General features: G+C 43.0%; 1 protein-coding gene across 5 annotated transcripts in view; it reads left to right on the top strand.

Moving 5' to 3' along the window:
• Atrnl1 (attractin like 1) overlaps positions 1-25,050 on the top strand; it is a 503,194-nt gene that overhangs the window by 300,678 nt on the left and 177,466 nt on the right. For all 5 annotated transcript variants that reach the window (XM_050147216.1, XM_050147226.1, XM_050147253.1 and 2 more), the window contains exon 27: positions 13,369-13,476. In XM_050147216.1, the coding sequence (XP_050003173.1) occupies positions 13,369-13,476 (108 nt within the window). The remainder of the gene's footprint in view (positions 1-13,368; positions 13,477-25,050) is intronic.

The following is a 25,050-nucleotide window of genomic DNA, read 5'->3' as shown; positions in this document are numbered from 1 at the left end:
ATGGCAACTGTCTGGTGACTGATGAAATGTAATGTTTATAATTCTTCATTACAGGCAGTTGTTCACACTAGTGTAAAAGAAAAATACGATTAAACTAAAAACATACATCGATGCATATCAGATTCGGAAGCTTTGCAACGTGTATTCCACCAAGTTACTGATGTTCCTGACACAAAGGGTCTGTGCTGGCCAGCTCCCTGTCACCTTGACACAAGCTGCAGTCATCAGTCATCAGAGAGGAGGAAGCGTCAGCTATGGAAGTCCCTTCCTGAGACCCAGCTGCAGGGCATTTTCTTAACTAGTGATCAATAGGGAAAGGCCGATTGGTGGGTGGGATCACCCTGTGCTGTGGCCCTGGATTCTATAAGAAAGCAGGCTGAGCAAGCCAGGGAAACAAACCAGTAAGCAGCCCTCCATGAGCGCTGCATTGAATCTATGGACCCATGAGTGACGTAGACACTTTCCTCCCTGATAGCGCAGGTTGTGCTGTTCTCCACAGCAATGGTGACTCTAAGACAGCAACCTCACATCTGAGCCAAGCTAGCATTTCTCAGATGATAAGACATGGAAAAAGGAAGAGTGCATTAGATTATATTTAAGAAATGGTAGTTCCAGTAAGTATGGCACTTGAATTAATTTCAGAATCCACTTGACCTGAGAAATATATTTGATCACGACTATATGTGTTGTGATAAATTGTCTTCTCCTACAGATAAGTCACAGAAATGTCCCTAAGATAGCGTAATTGTAGAGAAACAGAAGCTGGGCGTACCACTTAAAGATGAAGATGTGATCCGTTTACACTCTCAATTTAATAATACAGACAAGGCTGATAGTAAGACAGTTCTGAGAAAAGAAGTGAGCCAGACTGAGGGTGTAGGAGCCTGCGGGAAGATGACGTGAATGCACCTAATTGTAAGGGCTTGAAGGGATGGAGATTGGAGCTGTATATGTAGCTAGATTATAACATGAATCATTTCAATTTTTTTATACTGGGGCCGAGGAAATGTCTCAGGGGTAGTGATGCCTGCCACAGAAGCACGGTGACCTGCATGCAGATCTTTAGCCAGGCAGACAGGTGGATCTCTGTGAGTTCAAGGCCAACCTGGTCTACGAGAAGTAGTTCCAGTACAGTCAGAGCTGTTACACAGAGAAACCCTGTCTTGGGGGGGGGGGGGAACACACAAAACCAAACAAACAAAAACCCTCGCTGACAGAGATGTCCACGGTCTCATAGTGCAATAATGTCTCCCTGACTCCCCTCTTGAGCACATTCCTGGCTTAAAGATCACATCAGTTTGCAAGTCATAGTCACACATCCCAAAAGCAATGCTTTTACTTTCACTTTTTGCAAACTAAAAACTCTTAAGTAAAATCCCTAAAGCATTCCTCAGTAATTTCTGTCTATTGTATCCTTAACCAGAAATATTCCCTAGTCACAAGATTGGACAAAGTTGCCAATGGCTCAAGTCAGTTACACTACTTCAAGTCTAATCCTTCGTAGCATTAGTTCTAAAGCGCATGGCCTACGATTGGGAGCATGTGGGTTATCGTGGTATTTTCGTATGGATATGTATGGCATTTCTTAGCGTCACTGCTGCTGTCTGAACAGTATAAGGGTTTGTAAGAGCGTCCTTCCCCACACACACTGTTCATGTTCCTTTGTGCTTCCTGACTGTACACATGACCAACAGCATTTCGTGTCTGTTCGCCTGACACTGAGCACGGAAGTGATGGCATTGATAACACCCACGCAGGATCTCCGTCTTTACGGTGCTGTCACGGCTGTGTTTTCTCAATGACTCCGCTGCCCGGGAAACATGATCTCATATGCTGTTAGAAGTTCATGGACAACGTTAGTCCACACGGTAGAGTCACAGTCAGTCTGGGGTTCAGCTACGTATTTCTAATGTTTGTTTTGGTCCTAAGTGAATTATTCAGTTCAACAGTTAGCTATTGAAAATCTGCTGTGTCAGATACGCTCTAGATGTTGAATTTTAGCATAAATGAAAATATCTCTTGATATTAGGAAGACAGATTCTAAACAGATAATAATTAAAATGTGTTACACGCCCTTTAGTAGCTAATGCAACAGAGAAAAGCAAGACGGGGGAGATACTAGGAACAGAGCATTTGTGTGTGTTCAGTGTGCTTGTCAAAGTGACTTCAGTTTTAAATGGAATGGTCAGAAAAAAAATAAATTTTAGGAAAAGGAACAAATATGGCTACCAAAGCCTACTTTAAACACCATCTAAAGGTAGTTGAGGTTTTAGAGTGTATTTATGGTTGTTCATTTCTTTGTAGGTTAATGGAAGAAAATGCTAACCTTGATCATTTCTAGACTGTTCTTTCTTATATAACTAATTACATCTGCTGGTATCTCTATGTGAAGGGTCAGCCTGAAGACTAGTCCTGGGTGAAGTGAGGTGCCCGTCTTTCTTGTTAGGTGCTTGGCGAGTTCCTGCTCTACTCCAAGGAAGGGAATGACAGACACAGCAAATGGCATCACTAATGCAGACCTTAGCCCTATAATTTCACTCTCTCTCTCTGCTTGTTCAGGATGCTAGGCAGGGAGCTTAGTAGTTCAGTGGCCCATTTCTGGGTTTTAGTAGGTGTCCAGTTCCAGAGAGAGGTCTCTCATAGGGTAATAAAGAGTCTGTTTCTTTTCTTTGGTCCATTTAAATATTTTATTAACCAAGTAATAAAAGTCTTGGTTATAAAAACTTAAACTTTGGGTGGAAAATTGTTTTAAAAAAAGAAATAAGTTATAGAAGAATAGAAGGAAATACGTTAACTGTTATATGGTCATATATATTTTGTGGTTAAAAACACTATAAATCATATAATTCAGAAAAGCACAGCAGCTAATAGGTGAAGTAGAGAAGAATCAAATCAAGAAGCTACAGAACTCCATAGAGCAGTCTAGGTGAATGGAATCAAGAAAGCCATTTTACCATCAGTTGTAGAGCGACTGGCCAAGACGAAGTAGAACCACCTCCTTGACCCATGCTTGAGACGGACCCCCAGACTCTGAGAGTGCGGCTTGTACTGTGGGTAAAGGATGACATCACAGGACCTGTGACTGCCCCTGTCTCCCAGTTAAGTCACGCTCCGTGCTTTTAAAGCCCATCTGCCTTCTCCACTGTCTGTTTGCATCACCATAGGGAAGGCGCCCTGGAATATGGAGAGGCCAGCAGCAACCAATGAGTGGCTTTTAGACTTTGCTTTGGATGACCAGTACATTCCGCAGTTCACAGCCATGATGGGTTTCTGCCTATCTGATCAAGGGAATGGAACAGGTCAATATAAAGGGTCACAGTTATAGAGAGATTTAACACCAAAGGCCAACAGCTCACAGAGAATTATATCCTAAGAAAAAATTTAGGACAGCAACCACAATTTTAAAAATTACAAATTTCGAATATCAGCAGGATGTTCTGAGTTTAGTTTAAGAATATCACACTTCATACCAGTGCTAACTGGGGAATACTTACCTTCATAATATGTCTAAGAAAGACTGGGGGCTGGCAAGAATAATTATAAAAGCAGAGCAAAATCTACCTTGCCACCTGTCTCAGAAAAGAATCCAGGTTAGTCTGGATGATGAGAAACAGTTCTGTCACATTCTAAAGCAATCAGAAACCTTACAATGTTACGTTCATCTTACAATTTAAGAGAGACCTTGGGGGGACACTGAAAACTGTTACACTAGAAATACTTTTGCTCTGCTCAGGTAATGGAGTAAACCCGGTAAGGGCAAGACCATACACCTGGCCCTCTTCCCAGAACACAGCGTATTGCACAGATCTCTGCTGCATAAATAACCGGTAAAAAGTGTTACAATATTCCATCTGCTTGAATTGAAGGTGTGAGAAAATTTTCAAATACTTTATATATGCTTCAAGAAATTCAAGTAAATCACATTAGTGGTATCTTTTTAAATTTTAACGGTCCAGAACTATCCCAGGGGGAATGTATGTATGTATGTATGTATGTGTGTGTGTATGTATGTATGTATGTGTGTATTGTTCAGTGTATGAACCCAACAGTAGGTATCATAAGACTTGCTAAGAAGTAGTAATTTTGGACCCTTACCAGCAGGTGGTTTCATTCCAGGTGACTGTCTATCGGAGAAGACAGAGCACTTTTGACTATGCTGTAATCTCGATGTTGGATGAGATAACTCCCATGGTTCCTTTTAATTTTAAAAATGAATTATTGCAGTGAGTCTGGTATGATCACTGCCTCTCATAAATTCTGATTTTTGTGCATCGAATGGTGTTCCAAATACTTTAAAGAAGCCATTTACTGATTGGAATTGTCTGTTCTCCATCAAACCATCCTTCACATTTCAAATAGAAACAACCAAAATTAGTTCCTTTAAAAAATTAAGTCATGGTTCCCTTCACAAAATATTAAAGGCAAACTGTTCATTTATCACCACAATAAGTCAATGAACATCTTGGGTATTTCCCAAACATTTTAAATTATAATTAGCAGATGACTTAAGAAAGAAATAGTTTACCAAAGAAAGAACCATCTTTTCAATATTGATTTGAAAATAACTCCACTAACTAATAACAAAATAATCACATTTCCTTAAAAAAAAGAACAAGTATTTAGAGTATTGATTAAGAGGAAATTGCCAGTATTTGATCATTTATGTGTCTGGGAGATCTAAGAAGCTCCTGAATAACTAGAATATTATAATCCTAGCTGACCACAGAGTTCAGCATGGACTCTCTGGAGGGAGGTGATCACTGGAGGACTCATGTAAGCCTCGTCCTCAAGTGGCAGTCACAGCAGTCATTGGGAGACCTGTGCTCTGAGCAGCTGATTGCGTCCCACACTCCATTGGGTTGGCTGGTCATGTGATCCACCTCCTGCGTGTCCCCACAGTGTAGACGCTCACATGGGTTGACAGGGTCGTGTGGTCCACCTCCTGCGTGTCCCCACAGTGTAGACGCTCACACGGGTTGACCGGATTGTGTGGTCCACCTCCTGCGTGTCCCCACAGTGTAGACGCTCACATGGGTTGACCGGATTGTGTGGTCCACCTCCTGCGTGTCCCCACAGTGTAGACGCTCACATGGGTTGACCGGATTGTGTGGTCCACCTCCTGCGTGTCCCCACAGTGTAGACGCTCACATGGGTTGACCGGATTGTGTGGTCCACCTCCTGCGTGTCCCCACAGTGTAGACTCTCACATGGGTTGACAGGGTCGTGTGATCCACCTCCTGCGTGTCCCCACAGTGTCCGTGCTGGCACAGGAAGTGGAGCATCTGACCCTTCGACCCTAAGGTGCTCTCCCTGTGGTTTTATTTTTCCCCTCAGTTCAGGTTTCGCACTATCCAGGTCTCACGTTTGCTCTTTGAGGAGTCCCGGCGTTGCACATGCGTTCTGAGGATGGAGCTTTCATGACCTTTTCAGTACCTGTCCCTTTGCTCATTTTGATTTGCTCAGATAAATTACAACCACCTGGCCTTTTGTATTAAAGAAAGCTGCATACAAAACTGACCTTTTGCTACTTATTGGGAGAGGAAATTCATTGTATTTGAGATTAACTGCTATTACTGTTTTCTTGATGATACAGTGTGCTACTTTATTTGAGGATTGGAGCCATATTTCTTGTGCCTTTTGATTTCTCTCTACTTCCTACTCCATTGGATTGGACTTTCTGTGTAATACAAAGAGAACCTTTGTTTTAGAAAACAGTGAATCTGCTTTGTTTAGCTCGGTCCTGATGATTTAAAGACATTGTTAAGATTCCTCTTCACATTGAGAAACCCTCTGAGCAGTACACTCCCCCCCTCCCCTTCCAGCTTGGGAAGGCTTCCCATGACTAGTTCTTCTGAAGCTCAAGGTTGCCTGGCCAACTACGCCGTTGCTGATAGTTCTGAAAATGCCTTTTTGTGGCTTTTTTGTTACATCAGCCCAGTATTCCATTTGCCCCGCTGTATTTCTTGGCTTCGGTGTCATTGCATTGATGGTATGGCTGTGTCTGGAAAGCAATGAGTGGGGCCACTGTGCAGTGTGTGCACAGGACTTCCATGGCACTGGCAGGGTTGAGCTGAGGTGGCGGCCATGACACTGTAGAGACATGGCACTTTGTGGTAGGAGTGAGACGATTAGAGCTGCGTAGTCGAAGATGAACTTTTCAGTGTTAAACTGTGCTCTGGGTGCTTGGTCTGCTGTGTCCAAGATGAGCGGGGCCATCTTCTCTACAATCCTGTCCCCACTCTGTCTACTGTGTCCAGGATGAGCAGGGCCATCTTCTCTACAATCCTGTCTCCTCTCTCTCTGTCTGCTGTGTCCAGGATGAGCGGGGCCATCTTCTCTACAATCCTGTCCCCACTCTGTCTACTGTGTCCAGGATGAGCGGGGCCATCTCTACAATCCTGTCCAGGATGAGTGGGGCCATCTTCTCTACAATCCTGTCCCCACTCTGTCTACTCTGTCCAGGATGAGCAGGGCCATCTTCTCTACAATCCTGTCTCCTCTCTCTCTGTCTGCTGTGTCCAGGATGAGCGGGGCCATCTTCTCTACAATCCTGTCCCCACTCTGTCTACTGTGTCCAGGATGAGCGGGGCCATCTCTACAATCCTGTCCAGGATGAGTGGGGCCATCTCTACAATCCTGTCTCCTCTCTCTCTGCAGCATTTCTTGCCACTTTCTCTCTGCCCAGCCATTTTATGTCTTCCATCACAATTTTTTTCCATAATAATTTGTTTTTCTAAAGTAAGTTAAATAGGCACAACTTGTATATGACATCAAATATGATTTTTTAAGTACTAATAATTTTTTAAATGGGCAGTATGCATTTTATAGTTTGCTTTTGTTTACAAAAAGGGGGTAAGTCAGAAACTGTCTTTCAGTATCTTTCTTACACTTCCCACTGTGCCCCAGAGAGTGTAGTCTTTCAGGAGGCAGTGTTGACCTCTGCCTCTCTTCAGTGTATAGTCTCTCAGTGTGATTTCTTCTGTCCTGACATAAGGTCATCTTTGGCAGAGTCTGTCAGTGATCACATCTATGTCCACAAAGACACACAGGATTTTAAATCTGCATTTTGATTTTGTAATTGCATAAAGTAACCTTCAACAGGCTGTTTAGCATGCCTGTTGACTGAGGCAGTCTTCAGCTCGGAGAGAGAGAGAAATGGCAGGGGCATGAGGGTAGGGAATGTGAGGGGGGTGGGGGATATTAGAGAGGGGTGACAAGACTGAAGTGTGTTGACATGCAGTTAGGGTTTTGCCTGCTAAGATTCTTCTGGACGCTTTCTTGCTCTCAACTTCGGAGAACATGAGCAATCCTTTTAGAAGCAGAGTTGCCCTGCCTCCACCTCCCAGAGGTGCCGCAGAAGAACCTCTACTTTGGTAGTGTGGAATAAGTTGGTAGATAGACTCGAGATCACCTCCCACATAGATTCTGACAGCAACAACTGGTACACAGTAGATCACATAAGATATGTTTGTTGAATTAGTAAATGATTATAGTAAAAAACTTTTCAGCATCAAAATAAGTCCGAATGTGAGTCCATTCACCATCAAAGGGAAGACATCTTCCAGAAGAGGAAGGAAATCGCTCTGAGTCTGCGTCTCATCCTTTCCAGGGTTCTTCTGAACAATGCCCAGTGAGGAAGAGTGTCCTCTGCTTCCATTCCTTAGTGAGATTCTTGAGACAGAAGCAAGACTTGAGAATTAGCTTCTTTTTGTTAATATATGTAGACATCTTGTTGCTAAGACATGATGAGCAGTTTTCTTTATTGTTGATGGACAAAATAATGCTGCCAAGTAGAGAATAAGCATACAGGGGAACACCATCAACCTAACCAATGTTTTGCATGGAAATTAGCCTCAATATTAATGAAAATGCAAATTGTTTACTTAGGCTTCCCTTATGAATGAAATCTGTGCACACAGTAAATAAGGAATGGAAATTGGCTGTGCCGGAACGTGTCAGAGATGGAAAACTCCCAATTCCTTCCAAACCTATTTGTTTCTGATCTTACAAAACAGAGTAAGAAATGCTACCAAATATAAGCAAATTCTACAGTATGTATGATAATTTATAGGGATGCTTGTTAATCTCATTTGCCAGTTTGACAGGATCTGGAGACACAGAGAACTGTAGTCCTGGTAGGTGCTGTCTCGATTAGCTGGCCATGGCACGCCCGTGAGGACTTTCTAAGACTCACCTTGAAAGTGGATAGCACGATTTCCTGGGATGAACCCCAGACTGGATGCAAAGAGAATAGGGTGGTAGTGAGCACAAGCATCTATTCCCTCTGCTTCCCAACGAAGGATGCAGCATGACCCCCTTTCTGGAGCTCTTGCTGCCACCACCCAGAACCCATCCATCAGTGGAGAGGAAACTGTAGCAGCAGTTTGGGAGTAACAGTCGTGTGGCCAGTGTTGTCCACTTACAACAGAAGCCTCCGCTAACAAATATTTGCATTATTTGGCCTCTTAATTCTTTTCCACTTTTTCCTGTTATTAAAAATAGATTCTTTTCTCATATAATATATTCTGGTTATAGTTTCTCTTCCTTCTACTCCTGCAGTTTTTCTGCATCCTTCCAGTTCCATTCCCTTTCTGTCTCTCATTAGAAAAGAACAGTCTTCTAGGAAATCAAACCAAGCATGATAAAATAAAATATAATAAGATCATGCTGGGCAGTGGTGGTACACACTTGGAATCCCAGCACATGGGAGGTAGAGGCAGGCGGATCTCTGTGAGTTCGTGACCAATCTGATGATAGGCACTGATCTATGAGTATAGTAGAATATTTTTAGCAGTCATTTTATAGAAACTTTTTTTTAGATCAGTGGCATTTTTGGTTTTATCCGGTCTCTGGGCTATCTGGTCTGGTTCCTGGTCACCTGAACTGTGTTGGGTATGGGTTCCACTTGCCTTCATATCTTTTAGGATGCTTCCACTACACTGATTTTACATATTACCCCTCAAATGCCCCTCAATTCCAGCTGCCCTCCCTGCATTTGCTTCCTCAACCCCTTGCCCCCTCCACATCTGATGCTTCCATTCTTGTCCCTACCTCCCCCTTGCCCAGTTCACCTGTAAAATCTACTCTGTTTCCCCCTCTCAGGGAGACCCCGTGTCCTCTTCAGTGTGAGGCCTGAGTTACAGCATGTTTACTTTGGACCACGGTCTGCTTCCCTCCTACATGTATTCATAACTCTACCTTCACACCTTTGACATGACCCACGATGAGCTGTTTGAGTGTATATGCTAGCTGATATGCTATAATTATTCTATTTGTTATGTTCTAAAAGAAGATGTGGAAACAACCTTTATTCTTGTCTTTCTTCTGGTAGCAAGCTCACAATAATAATGGAATAATGACTTGTGGTACTCAAATATGACCCTGTGAGTCTGAAGAACTCATTTGGAAAATCTATAGTTTTGCTGTTACCAACTATGGGCAGCTTTTTTCATATAATACATAAAGATTGAGTACATTTTTGGACTTTTGTGAATGTATATAGTTTTACTAGAGTTAATGAGTAGACTATTAGGAAGCCACTAGAAAATCTTCTTTTCAGAAACGTGTATTGAGAATAATCACATTGCATGGTCTGAAGAGTCTAGAAGCATGGAAAAGATTAATCCAGACAGCTTGAACGAGGGTGTCTGTTATGATGGTTCCATGGATGATGGCTCAAAGTCTAGAAAATCAGCTTTTAGACTAGAGGAGCAAAAGCATAAAGACCCGTGGACCAAGATGGAGTCTGAGCCTTGCGCCTCGTAGACTTAGTGCTGGAAAGTGGTAGGCTACCCTTGTTCCCAATTTGGTGAGACTGAGTGGTATTCACTGTCCCTTTCATGGGAACCCTGAGAGGACAGAGTCACAGTTGGCCTGTGCTGTTTCCTCCATATTGGTGTGTTTGCACTAATTGTCAACACCCTTCACACAGACTCTTGTGCAGACGGGAATTCAAAATGTTTGTTCATCAGAGTTTGCAAAGTCTCTTTGATAACTTCGTTATCTTTTCAGGAATCTTAGCAATATGAATGAATAATTGTGTTAACTTTTTGGGTATGCTAGGAAGGATATCTGGGGACCTGAACATAACAGGAAGAGGTAGGAGCTGTGAGAAGAGTTGTGTTACTTACTGTGTCTTTTTAAGGTAGACTAGCCTAGAATTTATTATACTCACATGCTTTGCAGAATTTGAAAGGCAGCTAATAGGAACTGGATAATGACACAGAATATTAAGTAGAATTAAATATTAAGTAGAATTATCTTTATTCACTTAAGATGTATACATCTGATGCATATATATGTAAAATTTGCCAAATTTAGGCCTGAATTTTCATAGTAATTTTTAATTCACAGTGTATTTTATAGATTATATTCAATATTAAAAGAAGTATTTTGGTCAAATCGATGATCCAAAGTATATCTCTTTAATTTTTAAATATTCTTAGCAGCAACATGTGTGGTGGCATGATTATCATCCACTGTGTTGTGATCAGTTGTTCTGTGGTTTTTATTGTTCTGCTGGATAATTGGCAGTATCACATCACATATAAAGCAGATGCATCTGCGGTGTGTATTCTTATAGACGTACAAATATCCAACTGCCACACAAAACTGGAACCACAGAAAATAAATTTCAGAATGTCTTAAGAAAGTATTTTATATTTCTCTTCATTTTCTGGTTGGGTTTTATCATTCTTAGTCACAAATGGCAGAGAACCGTTTCAAATCTGCTTCAATAATGACATTTCCAACTGTCTCATAATGCAACATTTGGTAAAAGGCGGACTAGAAGAGCCAAATGTGTCACCCGTGCTGAGGAAAATGGGACTGCAGAAATTAGTATGCCATCTTCAAGTTCAGCACAGTCATTCTGAGCACTCGTGGCCAGCAGCCTCTGTGCCGAGCCGTCTGTGGGCATCCCGTTCTGGCCCCGCCTCTCAACAGGAAGGTATTAGTCATTCCCTTCGTGTACAGAGAACGAACAAGTTGTTTGAAAGGCTAAACTTTTTAGTCGGGGTCCAATAGAGACTGAGTAGAGAAGCTGCTGTTTTGAACAGGTTCTCTGAGGGACAGATTTAGGGGCCATCACCCACACTGTGCAGATGAGAAAATCAAGGATTCATGAGGTCTAAATCTTCAGTTGGCATCAGACAGCTAAGAATGAAGAGCGCAGCGAGTGTGGGGGCTTCTGATGTCAGAGGCTGGGTTACTTAGACACGCCTCTCAAAACTCAGGTTGTCAGCAGAGTTTGGCCATATCTCTTGTCCTGACAGAATTGAGACAGGAAGGCATCAGTTACTAATTGGCAGGGACAATCATTAAGGACAATGCGGAGACCCAGAAACGAGCGGGAAAGATAATTGCTGTATCTTCTACTTTATTGCTTTAGCACGTCACACCAAAGTGGAGCGCGCCGTGAGGAAGCAGTTTTCTCTCCCAGGGTTCACAGCCAGAACCTCGCTATGCACTTGAACAAGACCTTCAGCCCCACTCAGTGGCCCAGAATACATTCACTCAGCTCTTTTAAAGTAATTAAACTCAAAGCTCACAGAACAAATCTGAGTCTTAAAATGTGCTTTGCATTTTACAGATAAATGTTCAAAATTAAAAAAGTGTCAGCCGCAGATTTTTCCTTCCATGTTGAGATTTGGCCATACTGTGCCGCCCGATTCCGGTTTGCTTGGCTTTGGAGTACTTCTCTGTGGCATCACATTTTGTGGCAGTGGATGTTTATGAATTATAGTTTGTAAATCCTTTGTTTAGAATCCAGCAAAGGAAGGGTGTGGCGCCAGGGCTTTCGTTATGAAAACCTCTGTCGCAGGAGATATCATTTATAAGCCAAGGAGAGGGAGATAAAGAGAGGACACTATTAATTATGAATCCTAGACGATTCTGTGGGGACATAAACTGGAATTTACATCTTCTTGTGTATCACTGTTGGAAAAGTAGAGTGTGCAGCTATATTTGGGGGCCTTTGTGCCAGGTGGCATCTGTGATGTTCTGCTAAGAATGCAGAAGTCCATACCACTTCTTCCCTGACTGTGCTTGCTTGGAAACGAGACCATGTTTGCCTGCTGCACGGATGTTCTTAGCCACGTCTGTGGAGAGTGCTTCAGACCAAGTTTCTGTTTGTTAACAGCCATAATTAATACAAGGGTGAAATTCTAGGAGAGCGAGTCATTTCTAATTTGTGCACCTTTATGCTTCATATTTATCATGGATTCATCACTTAAACAAAATGTAAGTTAACAAGTTAAGCTACCACTTGTTACCAGTTTACTCCTATTCCATATAACGTCATCAGGTAGATGCTCTCCTTAATCATAAAAAAACTAAACCTTAAATTACTGCTGTGCCCAGTGTCATACATGTTAACGCACAAGCGCAAGATAATGAATCGCCTTCCCGTACCGTCCTCCTCCCTCGTCTGCAGAGGAAGTTTATGAATGATGCATCAGAGGGCTCCAGCCGTTTGCATTCAGAGACCGCTAGTTAATGTTTTCACCTAATGCCTGGGATCTTAAAGATCTCCATAAATAATGAAGCCGTTCATTGTGCTCAAGGATTCTGCCTTCTTCACTGATATGATTTTTCCTCATTTGAAAGAGTATTTAATTGCACTGCCTGTCCTGTTTAATATTTAATAATAATTTTATTAGCTGTATAGGATGAGAGGGACAAGATCTGGGGTATCTAGTGCCGGTCATCAATTTTTTCTTATCATGACTTAATGAATATTATAATTACAAGGAAAGGCAGAAATATAAATTAGCTCAGTGGTTGGTTGGGACTTGGATGCTTTGTGGTTGCAGCTAGGCAAACCCAGCACAGGCACAAGTACCCAGTGGCTCTTCAGGGGCCCTTGGCAGATTCCCTTGCCCCCTGCATAGCCATCTGCACTTTGCATAATGGACGCAGGCTGTGGCTAAAGATTTGAAGACAGACGGTCAGTCACAGCTCCTGCTGGTTCCACAGCAGTTGCCAGGACCTTAACGACTGACAACTTTTCATTTTCACTCCTTAACCATTTTTGATAATACTTTCCTTTCTGCTGAGACAAATGCCTGGGTTATTTTGAGTGGGAACCTTACCTACCTGTCATCGTAATAGCCCTTTTTATTTAAGTGGCACCTCACACCTGAGCTTTCCCAAGTGCTCTCGAGTGCATTTTGTGAGGCCTGCGCACCTCTGTGAGGTTGAACCAGGGCCTGGGGAGACAGTGGTGTCTGCCCTCAGCTTTCTAGATGTATATGTATGTGAAAAGATTGCTCGGTTTTCAGTGCCACTTGTTCAGAAGTAAAAGCAGACATTGTTGCATGTAATATGCTTTTAGCCTGTTTTAAAACACATCCTTTTGACCCCCTCCAGCAACTGCTCCGAGAGCGACAGCAGATGGCCAGCCGTCCCTTCGCCTCCGTCGACGTAGCGCTGGAAGTGGGAGCCGAACAGACAGACTTCCTGCGCGGGCCCTTAGAGGTAGGAGCGGTGGTGCTGAGGGGCCAGTGTGGTTTGCATATTGATGCCGCCTCTCTGATCTGCATCTGCTTGCAAAGCCACACAGAGTCTGATTATCTGGAGTTGACGAGATTCGGCCACATGTGTTACGGTATTTTCAAGACACGTAGTTTTAATGGCATGACGTGAGCCCTAGCAAAAGCCACTGGAGAGTCTATTAGCCCAGGCAAGAGTGACAGACTGCTCACTGGCAGCCTTCGCCTGACAGATAGGAGCTGAAGGAATCTAAGGTGTAGTTGCAGAGGAAGGAGCTGAGTGCCCTGCCACATTTAGTTCTCAGAATACCCTGTGGCCCCTGCTGAACAGTTCACCTCCATCTTCATTAGCAAGAATCTGCTGCGAAAGGTGTGCGGAGAGGAGCTGCATCCTAACAGCATAGTTTAGCTTCTAGAGACGAGTGTAAAACACACCAGATATTTTTATTTGTGGAGCATGACGATTATCACACAGCCATGTTGCATGTGCAGAAACACAGAGCAGTGAAATAAAGCCGTGTGTGCAGTCGAGTACGATGCTGGGATCTGAAGTAAGCTGATATCATAACCTCGAAAGGAAAGGTCAGACCGTGAAGGGTGACCCTCCAAAGCCGTTTGAGGCATTCTGGTTTAATTGCATGCGTGTGCTTAGTGTGTGCTTAGTGTGTGCAGTTCTAAGATGGACGAGTAGCACATGCTAGAGTTGACACCTTTTATTCTGTCTCAGAAATGCCACTGTTTGACCAATTATGTCAACGTCAGATTTATTTTCCCCAGAGAAAGGAAGGAATGCAAGAATAGACTCATCCTAAAACATAGGTACAAATATATTTTGTCTGTAGGGACAAAGTTTTGTTATTTTAAAAAATTAAGCCAAAAATATACCTCATGAGTAAAATAGAAAAGGTTAGTTTGTGGATGAACCAAAATATATGTGGGGTGTGGGGGGAGGGGAGAAAGAGAGAGAGAGAGAGACATCAGTGTGTAGCTTCCGTGTACTTAATTTTTTTCTACTCTAGGTCACAAGGTACCACGGAAGATTAGGCGTTAGGAAAGGTGGGTAAATCTCTTCCATTGCTGGGAGAGAAATTAGAAAGCAGAGCATGTAAATTAAATGTATAGCAAATGCTTTAGTTCTGCTTTAGTCCCCTGTTTCAAATAATGCTATTCTAAACATGTTAAAAACGAGCAGAAAATGTCGCCTGTTTAAATCTCTGTTCTCTCCAGGGTTGCATGTTCATGTCATGGGCGAAGTCAGTGTAGGGGATGTGTGTGGGCTGTGGAGAAGGAAGCCTGGACGGAGAAAGCACGGGAGGGGCAGATGGCGGTGCGTGTAGCGGCCTCGCAGTAGTATCTCAGTGGCTCCTTGGCGGTGTACGCGGTGCACATGCGTTGAACATAGAGCCCTCTGCGGGTTTCTCCTTCCCAATTTTTCTTTCCTCTACACTTTGATGCTTTCTTAACTTTAAATTTTATTTTGTTGAGTTTAAAACTGTCTACCTTTATTTTATTTTATATTTCCTACTCCTAGTTTGTGTTCTTAGTTGAGATCGTCCTGCTAAGCTCAAACATCCCTGCATTTGCAGTTTCTCTATACCCTCATGCAGCAGACTGCTGTCTGTTCTCCAGCCCACTCCACGGCTGTGTTTCCATGGATGTTTGCACTGAAATACAGCATGATCCCACAAGGCTTGCTTAGCTACTCAGGTGTGTGTGTGTGTGTTCGTGCGTGTGTGTGCACGTGGACACATGGCGTGGGCGCAGGGAGACAGAGAGAAACCATTCTCTTGTTCATGTCTTCACTTCTGAGTATTGTGTATTTCCTTTCTTAGTTATTAATATAACTTCCCCTTTAGCTCATCTCAAGCAAAATTAATACAGTAGTTTGTGCATGATCCCATTTCTGCTTCCAAATATCAGAAGATCTGATACAGATGCCATAAATGAACTCAGTTATCACAGCATGTTTAGCGTCGTTTCCTCCCTGTTTGTATCCAATTGCTCCCTGATCACAGGACGCCTATGAGCTGAGGTCACTGCAGACCCAGCAGCTGTGGTGGCAGAAGGAGTCCAGTGGCCTTGTGTGCCTGGATAGGGAGAGTCGCAGGCCATGCCGTCACTGTGGGCCCGACCTGGGGACGCCTCTGCAGCTCTCCTGCCACCCAGCATCAGGGGAAGGATCAGTGCATCTCAGACCAAGGCACCCATTAATGCCTTGCTCCTGTGCAAGCTCCCGGTTCTTCTCCGAGTGGGCCAATCGCATGCCTGGTTTCTCTGTGTTCCTGGAGACTTTGGCTTCGGTTTTCCTCCATCCTCCATGTGGTTTCTATGTTTAACACTTGGGAAGACAAGTCGCAGCTCTGCCGTGGGCTCTCCCGGAGCCTAGCCAAGTGCACTGGGCCAGTTCCGGGATTCTTGTTTTCCTCTCTTGTAATGCAGCTCAGTTCTCTGAATGACCGGAATACCTTTGTGGTTTTGATACCACTTCACCCCAGAAATTTAGCTACAATATATCAAAGGGGGATTAATTGCATGCTAGCTCCCATTTAGCAAGTCCATTTTGTCTGGGCTTGAGTTCTAATGAAAGGAGGGTAGTGTTGGTCAAGCCTGCTGAGTTAGAGCTCATATAATATGCTGTTCACTCACTTAAATTATACACTCTATTGTTTTAGTGTGAACATGGGATTGCACAATCATTTCCCAGATTAATTTGTAATATCCCATTTGCCTTCACCCTCATTCCCCCCCCCCCAGACTTCTCTTGCCCTAAGCAACTGCTAACCCATTCCTGTCTTTACATCTTTTTTTCTATTTGGGACAGTTTGTATAAATGGGACCTTGGAATACGGGTTCTCTGATTACCGTCTTTCACTAAGATTACAATCTGGGAATCCTTCTCTGTTAGGACTGTCAGTAACTTGTTCTGTTTCATTACAAGTTATATTGTGTTGTGTGCTGCGCTTCAGACGGTTAAAGGCAGGTTTGCTGTGCAGTCCTCCTGCCTGAGCTTCCTGGGTGTCTAGCGTGCGGGTGTGCAGTACCGTGCCCAGCGCCCTACATGTGTAAATGAAGCTCCTCACCCGATAGTCATGTGGACAGTTTCTACTTGGGGATAGTCTTGATGACAGAGTTTACTTTTGCTGAGTCCAGGATTGGAATCACTGGACTTGGAAGTTTTACGAACTCTTGAGAAGACTCTTTCTGTGCTGATCATCGATGGAAAGTTCCTTTCTGGGCATTCCCCTGAGGAACGCCCGTGTCCGTGGCGGTGCGGGGATGTCTGAGTTACTGCAGCTCTGCCGTGTGTTTGACTCAGACAGGTCTGTTCCTCTCCAGAAGCCAGCGCTCTCCTTGGCCCTTGAAATCCCATGTATTTTAGAATCGGTTGCATTTTGTGGGGAGAAACCCTGCAGTTCAGTCTGTTTTTAGAGCTTGTGCTGGCTGCCTGCTCTGCCTGTTAAGGGAAACATCCGAGTTGCACCGTGGCAGCTTGGCGCCGATTCCTTCCTTCAGCGTCTTTTGGAAAACAAGAGGTAGAAGTCCAGAGGTTCTAAGATTATATTCTATTTCCTGTTTGCTCTGCACTTTATAATAATTGCTGCTAATTAGAAACTTTATAGCTATGCTTTATTCATCGCTAGTGCAGAATACTGACAGCTGTTTCAAATCCCTCTGTATTTAAATACATAAAATAGAATAATGTGGTTTATTGATTTGCTTACACGGTGCACTGTGAACCCTGGGGCCATTTAAAATCAAATTTAAAGATTTATATAAATCTGAGAACCAAAGTTATTTAAAGTTATCATGGAAGGTAACTGTGTAATAACTGTGCACAGCTATTCACCACACCTGGGGTAACTGTGCACAGCTATTCACCACAGCTGGGGTAACTGTGCACAGCTGTTCACCACAGCCAGGGTAACTGTGCACAGCTGTTCACCACAGCCAGGGTAACTGTGCACAGCTGTTCACCACAGCCAGGGTAACTGTGCACAGCTGTTCACCACAGCTGGGGTGACTTGCATGCTATTTATGGACTCACACATTTTGTAAGTTATTTAAACGCTAAATCTTTAATGGACTTTAATAATTCTAAACACTTTAATAAAATAGAAAATATATTTTTATAAAAATCACTCTAAATCATTTAGTATGTTTTAATCATATTTTATATTACCAGGAAAATTAATATCCACCATTCAGTGCTAATAAGTGCATCTGGAATGAGTTTCCTACAACTTAATCAGTTAACTGATTCCACAGATAAAGAATTATTTCGTGGTACTTGTTTTATATATCGCATATTTATTATTTTTCTTCCACATGTGGGCAAGTAATTGTGACTTCTGATATTAAAAAAATCCTATGTATATGTCCAATGATGTTAGTTAAATGACACCTTTGAATTTTTTAAATACAATTTGGTAAAACTGCCTTTCAGTGGCTATCTCAGAGCTCAAATTGGTTGTTTGCTTCTCCATGTTAAAAGTAAACATGCCAGTGAGTCTCGGCAGCCCAGTGCTAATTTCTTCCCTTGATGTCCTTAAGAAAATGAGAGATTTTTGCAGTAGGTGTTTGTGGAATGCTCCCTCTGTGCCAGGCAGTCTCGGAGCTCTTGGGGAATGTCAGGGAAGAAAGAACCCGTGCCATGGAGCCCATATTCCAGGAGAACAGTATAAGTTTTTGAATGTGATAGGTGTTGTATTTAATGCAAAAGGCAAAAGCAGGAAGAAGCAAGCCATGGGGTTGAGCATGCTCTGCAGGATGGGGAAGGCTCTGCGCTAGACAAGAGTTGCCGTCAGAACATATGAATTGATGTTAACTGGTGAGGAGTATTGCAGCCAAAGGGAATAACTTGCATAGACTCCCTAAGGCATCCTGCTTAGCAGGCCTATGCAGCAAGCACTCATGGGAGTTCAGTATCAGGTGGGGACTGTGTGTCCTGCCCACCGTCTGATGATCTGGGTGACGAGAAGAGCCGGTGTGGGCCCTTAGGTGAAGGACAGGGTCCTCTGGGTGCTTTTAGATGACCTCGCTGTCTTGTGGGTGGAGAGTTTTGGAGAGGGCTGTCTGATGTTCCCTGGGAAGCAGACATGGAAACTTGGGCATTTTGCTCAGTTCTCACTGAAGAATAAGCTGGTTGGGAGTGGGGAAGGAAAAGGAAGTGGAGAGGGCATGGCATAGCAACACCATGGCACCTAGAGCTCAGCTGCCCTGGGGAAGCCAGGAGCCAGAACAGAGCGTCTGCTGGTGGAACTGAGCGCTTGAGCGCTATCTGCAGTAGATACCAAGGGAAGGGCGCTCCTCTGGAGGCCACAGGACCCTCGGGGGAGGAAACAGGTCCCTGCTGTTGGGAGCTGGAAAGCGGCTCGCTCCTTCTAGTCAGAGTGAGGGTAGAATCAGCTAGTCTCCTTAGGAGATGTCTGCAGGACCTCAGGGCAGCGCTGGTGCTGGCCAGGCTGGGGTCGGGGCACTGTGAGCAGTGAGTGTGGTCAGACTCTGGCCAGGGCAGCTGTCATAGTGCCATAGCTCACTTGGCGTGCTCAGTGAGACCAGGTGGGCCCTCTCGCTGTCCCTGTGATCACGTGACAGGGACAGTCCCACTGTCTCTGTGTCCTCACAAGTAGTGCAATACACGCCTCCAAGTCATGACAGAAACACGGTAATACGCCTGGGATCTTTAAGTAACTTGAATTTTTTTCTTTGTCTTTAACTTTTTGTTTTCTTTTTAGACTTGATGTTCTTCACAAAGAAGTTATTCACAGCTATTAGGTTGAAGTGAAGATTATGTTGAAAATATATTTCCCTGTTCACTTCTTTTTAGTTTATTGCAGGTCTATAGGTGTTTTGCCTGCTCAAATATTTATGCTCCACATCCTGTGTGGTGACTAGGGAGCTCAGAAAGAAAGAGTCTTGGGCCCCTGGAACTGGAGGAAGGACACCTGTGAGCCACGTGTAGGAGCTGGGAATTGAACATGGGGTCTCCAGAGGAGCAGCTCCGCCGTCTCCCCAGCCCTCCCCATTCAGTGTTTGGGTGGTGACCAGGAGATGGCGCTTGCGTCACCTTTTATGAATCCCTTACATATCACTGAAATTCTCTCTATGATGTCATGCTTTTTTTTTCTTTTTTTTTTTGAGAATAGGAAAAAAAAGTTTCCACCTCCTCCCAGCCTCCCATTTCCCTCCCCCTCCCCCACTCCTCTCCCCCTCTCCTCTCTCTTCTCCCCCTCCCCCCACTCCTCTCCCCCTCCCTCTCCAATCCAAAGAGCAGTCATGGTTCCCTGCCCTGTGGAAAGTCCAAGGTCCTCCCCCCTCCGTCCATGTCTAGGAAGGTGAACATCCAAACTGGCTAGGCTCCCACCAAGCCGGAACATGAAGTAGGATCAAAACCCCGTGCCATTGACCTTGGCTTCTCATCAGTCCTCCTTGTTCGCCATGATCAGAGAGTCCGGTTTTATCCCATGCTGTTTCAGTTACAGTCCAGCTGGCCTTGGTGAGCTCCCAATAGATCAGCCCCACTGTCTCAGTGGGTGGGTGCACCCCCCGTGGTCCTGACATCCTTGCTCGTGTTCTCCCTCCATCTGCTCCTCATTGGGACCTTGGGAGCTCAGTCCAGTGTTCCAGTGTGGGTCTCTGTCTCTATCTCCATCCACCTGTGTCTTATCAGATGTCATGCTTTTTTATGTTCAATTATAATTACTTTTGGCTAAATACTCTTACTTCCCTTATTATAACACTGGCAATCCTTGTAATACCTTAACGACTTTAATGACCAACCTTAAAAGATGTGTTAGCTAATTTATAAAGTGGTTTATTTGGATTATTCCTTATACTTATTGATATAAGTCTTTACATATTTGTGCACATACTACTTGAAGAAGGAAAATATAAAAGTAACAAAAAAAAATGAAAGTATACAATCTTGGCTCTTTTTCTCTTATTACAGTTGACTTCACATATATTCAGTGCTCAGACTGTTATCAATTATTCCAGGTTCGTGATTCCAACCACACGTTCCCATTAGGAGACACACCCTGGTGGTGTCTAGTGTATTGTTGGTGCTCTGTGACCTTTCATCCACAGTGATGGATCCGCTCTCTGAGGCCCTTTAGGATCTTTCAAAGATCAGTGCCTTGGTGTATAGTGTGCATGCATACAGGGCAGTCTCAGTAACATGAATGGGGATATATATGCCAAGAGAAGAAACCTGCCATTGATCTTCCTAGGTCATAGAGAAAAGAAAAATATTTTATTTGAGTTTAAAATGGTCTGGTCTGTTTAAAGCATTAGACCATTCTTATTATAATAAAGAACCCCATAAGACAATTAGAACTGACAGCTAAATCAGTAAAGTCAGAGAATGTAAAATCAATACCAAACATTAAGCAATACTTCTATATACCAGCACTTAATTTGTTGAAAAACAAATAAGGACTAAAATCATACTCATATTAACTACAAAAGATATCCAGGAATACATTTAGCCAAGGAAACAAAAGACCTCTACAGTGCAAATTATAAAACACCATTGAAAACAAAGAAGGCACAAAATTGGAAATATCTACTGTATGGAAAATAGATATTGCTCAAAATGTCTGTATTACACAAATGATTTACAGGTTCAATGAAGTCCCATCAACACACTAGAACAAATACTCGGAGGCATATGAGGAAGAACTACGGAGACTCAAACTGCTAACGGAATTCTGAGCTAAGAACAAAGCTGTAGGCATCGCAGGACCTAACTACAGCGTCATGTAGTGAGGACAGCGTGGTTTTATTGTCCAGTCCTACATAAGCCAGTACAATAATCCACACATCTGTGTTCTGCTGATTCTTGAGTTTAAAGCCACCACATGTTGTAAACAGAACAATTATCCCCAGTAAATGGTTCTTTAAAATTGGGTATCCACCTGCAACAGAGTGAAATTCTGCCCTTATCACTCACACTCTCCAGAATCAACTAAAACAGATCGAAGGCTGAAATGTGAGACCTGAAGCCACAACACTGACCCTTGCGAAACCGAGCATTGGTGTGGTCAGTGACGGCCAGGTCAGCCTCGATGGAAGGGGCGGCAGGAGCAAGCGACAGCGGTCCTGTGTCCAGCGAAGACACTTCCGAACAACAGAGACTCAGGCAGCAGCGTGAAGAGAGTGGCTTCCGTGTGGGAAACCAGACTGAGCATCTGACACAGCCTCCGTGTTAGGATGTACGAAGGACTGAACAGCAAAGTCCTTCCAGTCCAGTCAAGAAAATGAGCTGATGTGTGGCGGGGGTTCTTGAAAGAAGGAATTCAGGTTGTCAACAAATTCATTAAAGAAAGCTCAAGATCATTGGTTGTTAGCAAAATGAAAACTGAAATTAATGAGATGTACTCTCCACCCCAGATGTATGACTTTTACCTGAAAGACTAAAGATAGCAAATATTACTGAGAATGTAGAGAAAGGGAACTTTTAAATGCTATTCATTAGAACTTAATGTTATCTAAATTAGTAATGTTATCATGGGAAAATTCTTTCCTAAAGCACTAAAAGTAGACACCCCATATGTTCCCATTGTGCTTCTTATGAACGTATACCCAAAGGAGCATCTGCATATCCAATGAATTAATGACTCCCGTGTTTATTACAGTATAATTTTCAATACCAAGAAATGGGATCAACCTTGGTACATGTCACCAGATGGATGATGAAATGAAGTATGGATATGTGGTGAGATCCAGCCACAAAAATGATATTCTACTATTTGTTATCAAATTGAATGGGACTCAAAGGCATTTTGTTAAATGAATGAAATAATGAAGACACAGAAGAGCCAGTGCTGTTGGCTTGTATGTGGAAACTGAACGTTATGTAAAGTGTAGAATACGGGACAACTTAGAATTGGAAAATGGAAATCTTGGATTAACGGGCGCCAAAGCACCATGTGACAGAAGCAGAATGTGCTCTGTCGTTCACGTAATTCATTAGGTATTTTATTAATAACAAGGAGAGGACTTTGGAGACTCTGCATACAGCAGTGCTTACAAGATGAAAACAGGTGATGTGACTGGGTACAGTTACCTGCCATGAAGGCCAACATCTTGAGTGTGATCCTTACGACCCATGTGGTAGAAGGGGAGAAGTGACTCTCTCGAGTTCTCCTCTGGCCTCCACTTGTGTGGACATGCACACACACACGTACATACATGCATGCATACACATTCATACATATACACACATATATACATATGCATATTCACTCACACAAGATAGATAATATTTTTGAAGGACAATGAAAGCCTTCATTACCCTGGCTTGGTTATTACACTTTATAAACAGAAATACTGTCCTAGCTATTTTTTGGTTATGGTAAAACATAACCAAAGCACTTTGTAGAAGAAAGTTCATTTGGGTTCCCAGTTCCCTAGGGTTGGAGTCCATGACCACCATGGCAGGGAGCATGGCAACAGACAGGTGGGCATGGTGCTGGGGCAGCGGCTGAGAGCTTGTGTCTGATCCACAGGCTGAAGGCAGAGAGAGACCTTAAAACCCACTGGAGGGACACACCTCCTCCAACAAGAGCACACCTCCTAATCCTTCCCACAGTTCCACCAACTGAGAGCCAAGCAATCACAATATGTGCCCTTGGGGGGCGTTCTCATGCAAATCATTCTATAGCCCATAAACATGTATAGATAGAGGAATAAAGCAAAGTCCATGTGGGTAAAGTGATTTACCTTGTGTTAAATCTGTAATATCTTATTGGGGAGTTGTAGGAACAGTCTAGCAAGTTCAAGTGCTGTTCTGTCTGTGGGTAAACAAGACTGACTTTCCAGGCTCCTCCTGTTCACCACTACTCTCTGGTAACAGCGGACAGATCCCATCTACAAAATCCTTCTACTGTCTGAACAGTAACTTCACCTTCAAGCAAAGTCTTCTCATAGTCATTCCTGTGATTAATATCTGAATAAAAACTAACACTGGCTAATATAGGTGCCTTACTACTATTAATACAGAAAAACACTAGTATCAGTTAATACAGATTTGCCAGTAATAACAACAGCCCAGTGATCATATGTTTAGTCTCTTTTCTAATATTTTAGATTATCTTGAAGCAATTGTTGTGGTTCAGTGGTTACCTGATTTTTGTTTAAATATTTTATTATGCAATCATTTCATAAGACAGTTGCTATGACATTAAATTTATGTTTTCCTTAATATATTTTATCAAGTTTCATATGATATATTATTAATTTATTTACACTTTTTCTTCCATTACATACATTAGTAGATCATCTGGTTTGTATTTTCAATGTAATAACTGACTGTAAGAATTCCATAAAATTCTATTAAATCAAATATATACTGTTATGAAATAAGATATGAGATATTAGAAATGTGGGGCTAGATATTGTATCAATATACTGTAGAAGATAAGAAACCAATAATGTTAAATAAACATCGTGTCTTCTCATAGCATGCTTTCTTGGGAAATAAAGTATCCTGCCCTAGGATCCCCAGCCCTTCTCTTTGTCCTTGCTCACTGCATCCTCCTCCACGTATCTAGCCTCACCTCAGCCCTTGCAACCTTGATCTGGCCCCTTCGAAAGCAAGAGGCAAAACCTGTCCCTCCTGTCAATTGCTTGCCCGGGCTGTTTTTTTCCCCCAGTATGGGAGTGGTGACCAACACACACATGTTTTTCCAGTGTGGGAGCAGTGACACACGTGCGTGCTTCCATGTTACCCAGGGAACACCACCCATCTCTGCCCTTCAGTCTCTGTCTCTGCTGCTCCCTGATTGACCAGGACTTTGTCTTGTGGTAGAACACTTATCCTTCAGGTCAGAAAACAGTGACAGAAGTGGGGGGGGGCAACTAATGAGGAACATTAATTTATGGTGACAAAAGGATTTCTGTACAGTATTGATGTCCCAAAGAACTCTAGAAGCTTAACTTTAGTGTACACAGTTAGGTTGTGATACATTCATCTGACTGTTCTTTATCAATAAAAACTCAGGAGTCAGATATCCGGTCAGAACCTGAATGATCAGGGAAGCTTGGAGAAGTGACCAGTGACCTCCACTCTCTCTTTTTCCCTCTATCCCAAAAGTCCGAGACCCTCTCTAATCCCCACCCTGCTACTTCCTGTCTGTCTATTTGTCCTCAGTCCCCCAAAACCTCTATGGTTAATTTTGTTCAGCTACCTCCACCTCCGATTCAAAGCCTAGTTCTATTGGCAGTCTTGGTAGGGTTAGAATGAAATAAATATCACATAGCATTTTCTTTTTTTTAAACAAAAAAAGGATGGTTTTAGCACTGACACAGAGAACCTGTACACAGTGAGAACAATTATCAGGTAAGGATTACATTCACTATGTCCAGTCCATTTACATTTGGCAAATTCAGAGAAAATATTCCGTTATCTATCCTATCTTATTGAATCCAAAGTTTTGTACCTAATTCAATGTCTATTCTAACTTGTATTGCCAACCCAAACTATCCTTTTATGTCTCTCAAGATTATACACTTTGTACTTCTTTTGTGAATTTCTTTTCTGGAATTGTGTTTTTTTTTT

The sequence above is a fragment of the Alexandromys fortis genome, unplaced genomic scaffold (genome assembly GCF_014885135.2).
Source record: "Alexandromys fortis isolate MF-2015 unplaced genomic scaffold, M_Fortis_MF-2015_v1.1 scaffold_16, whole genome shotgun sequence".
Taxonomy (NCBI): Eukaryota; Metazoa; Chordata; class Mammalia; order Rodentia; family Cricetidae; genus Alexandromys; species Alexandromys fortis.
Note: the sequence above shows the minus strand (reverse complement) of the source record. Positions and strands in the feature narration are given on the sequence as shown.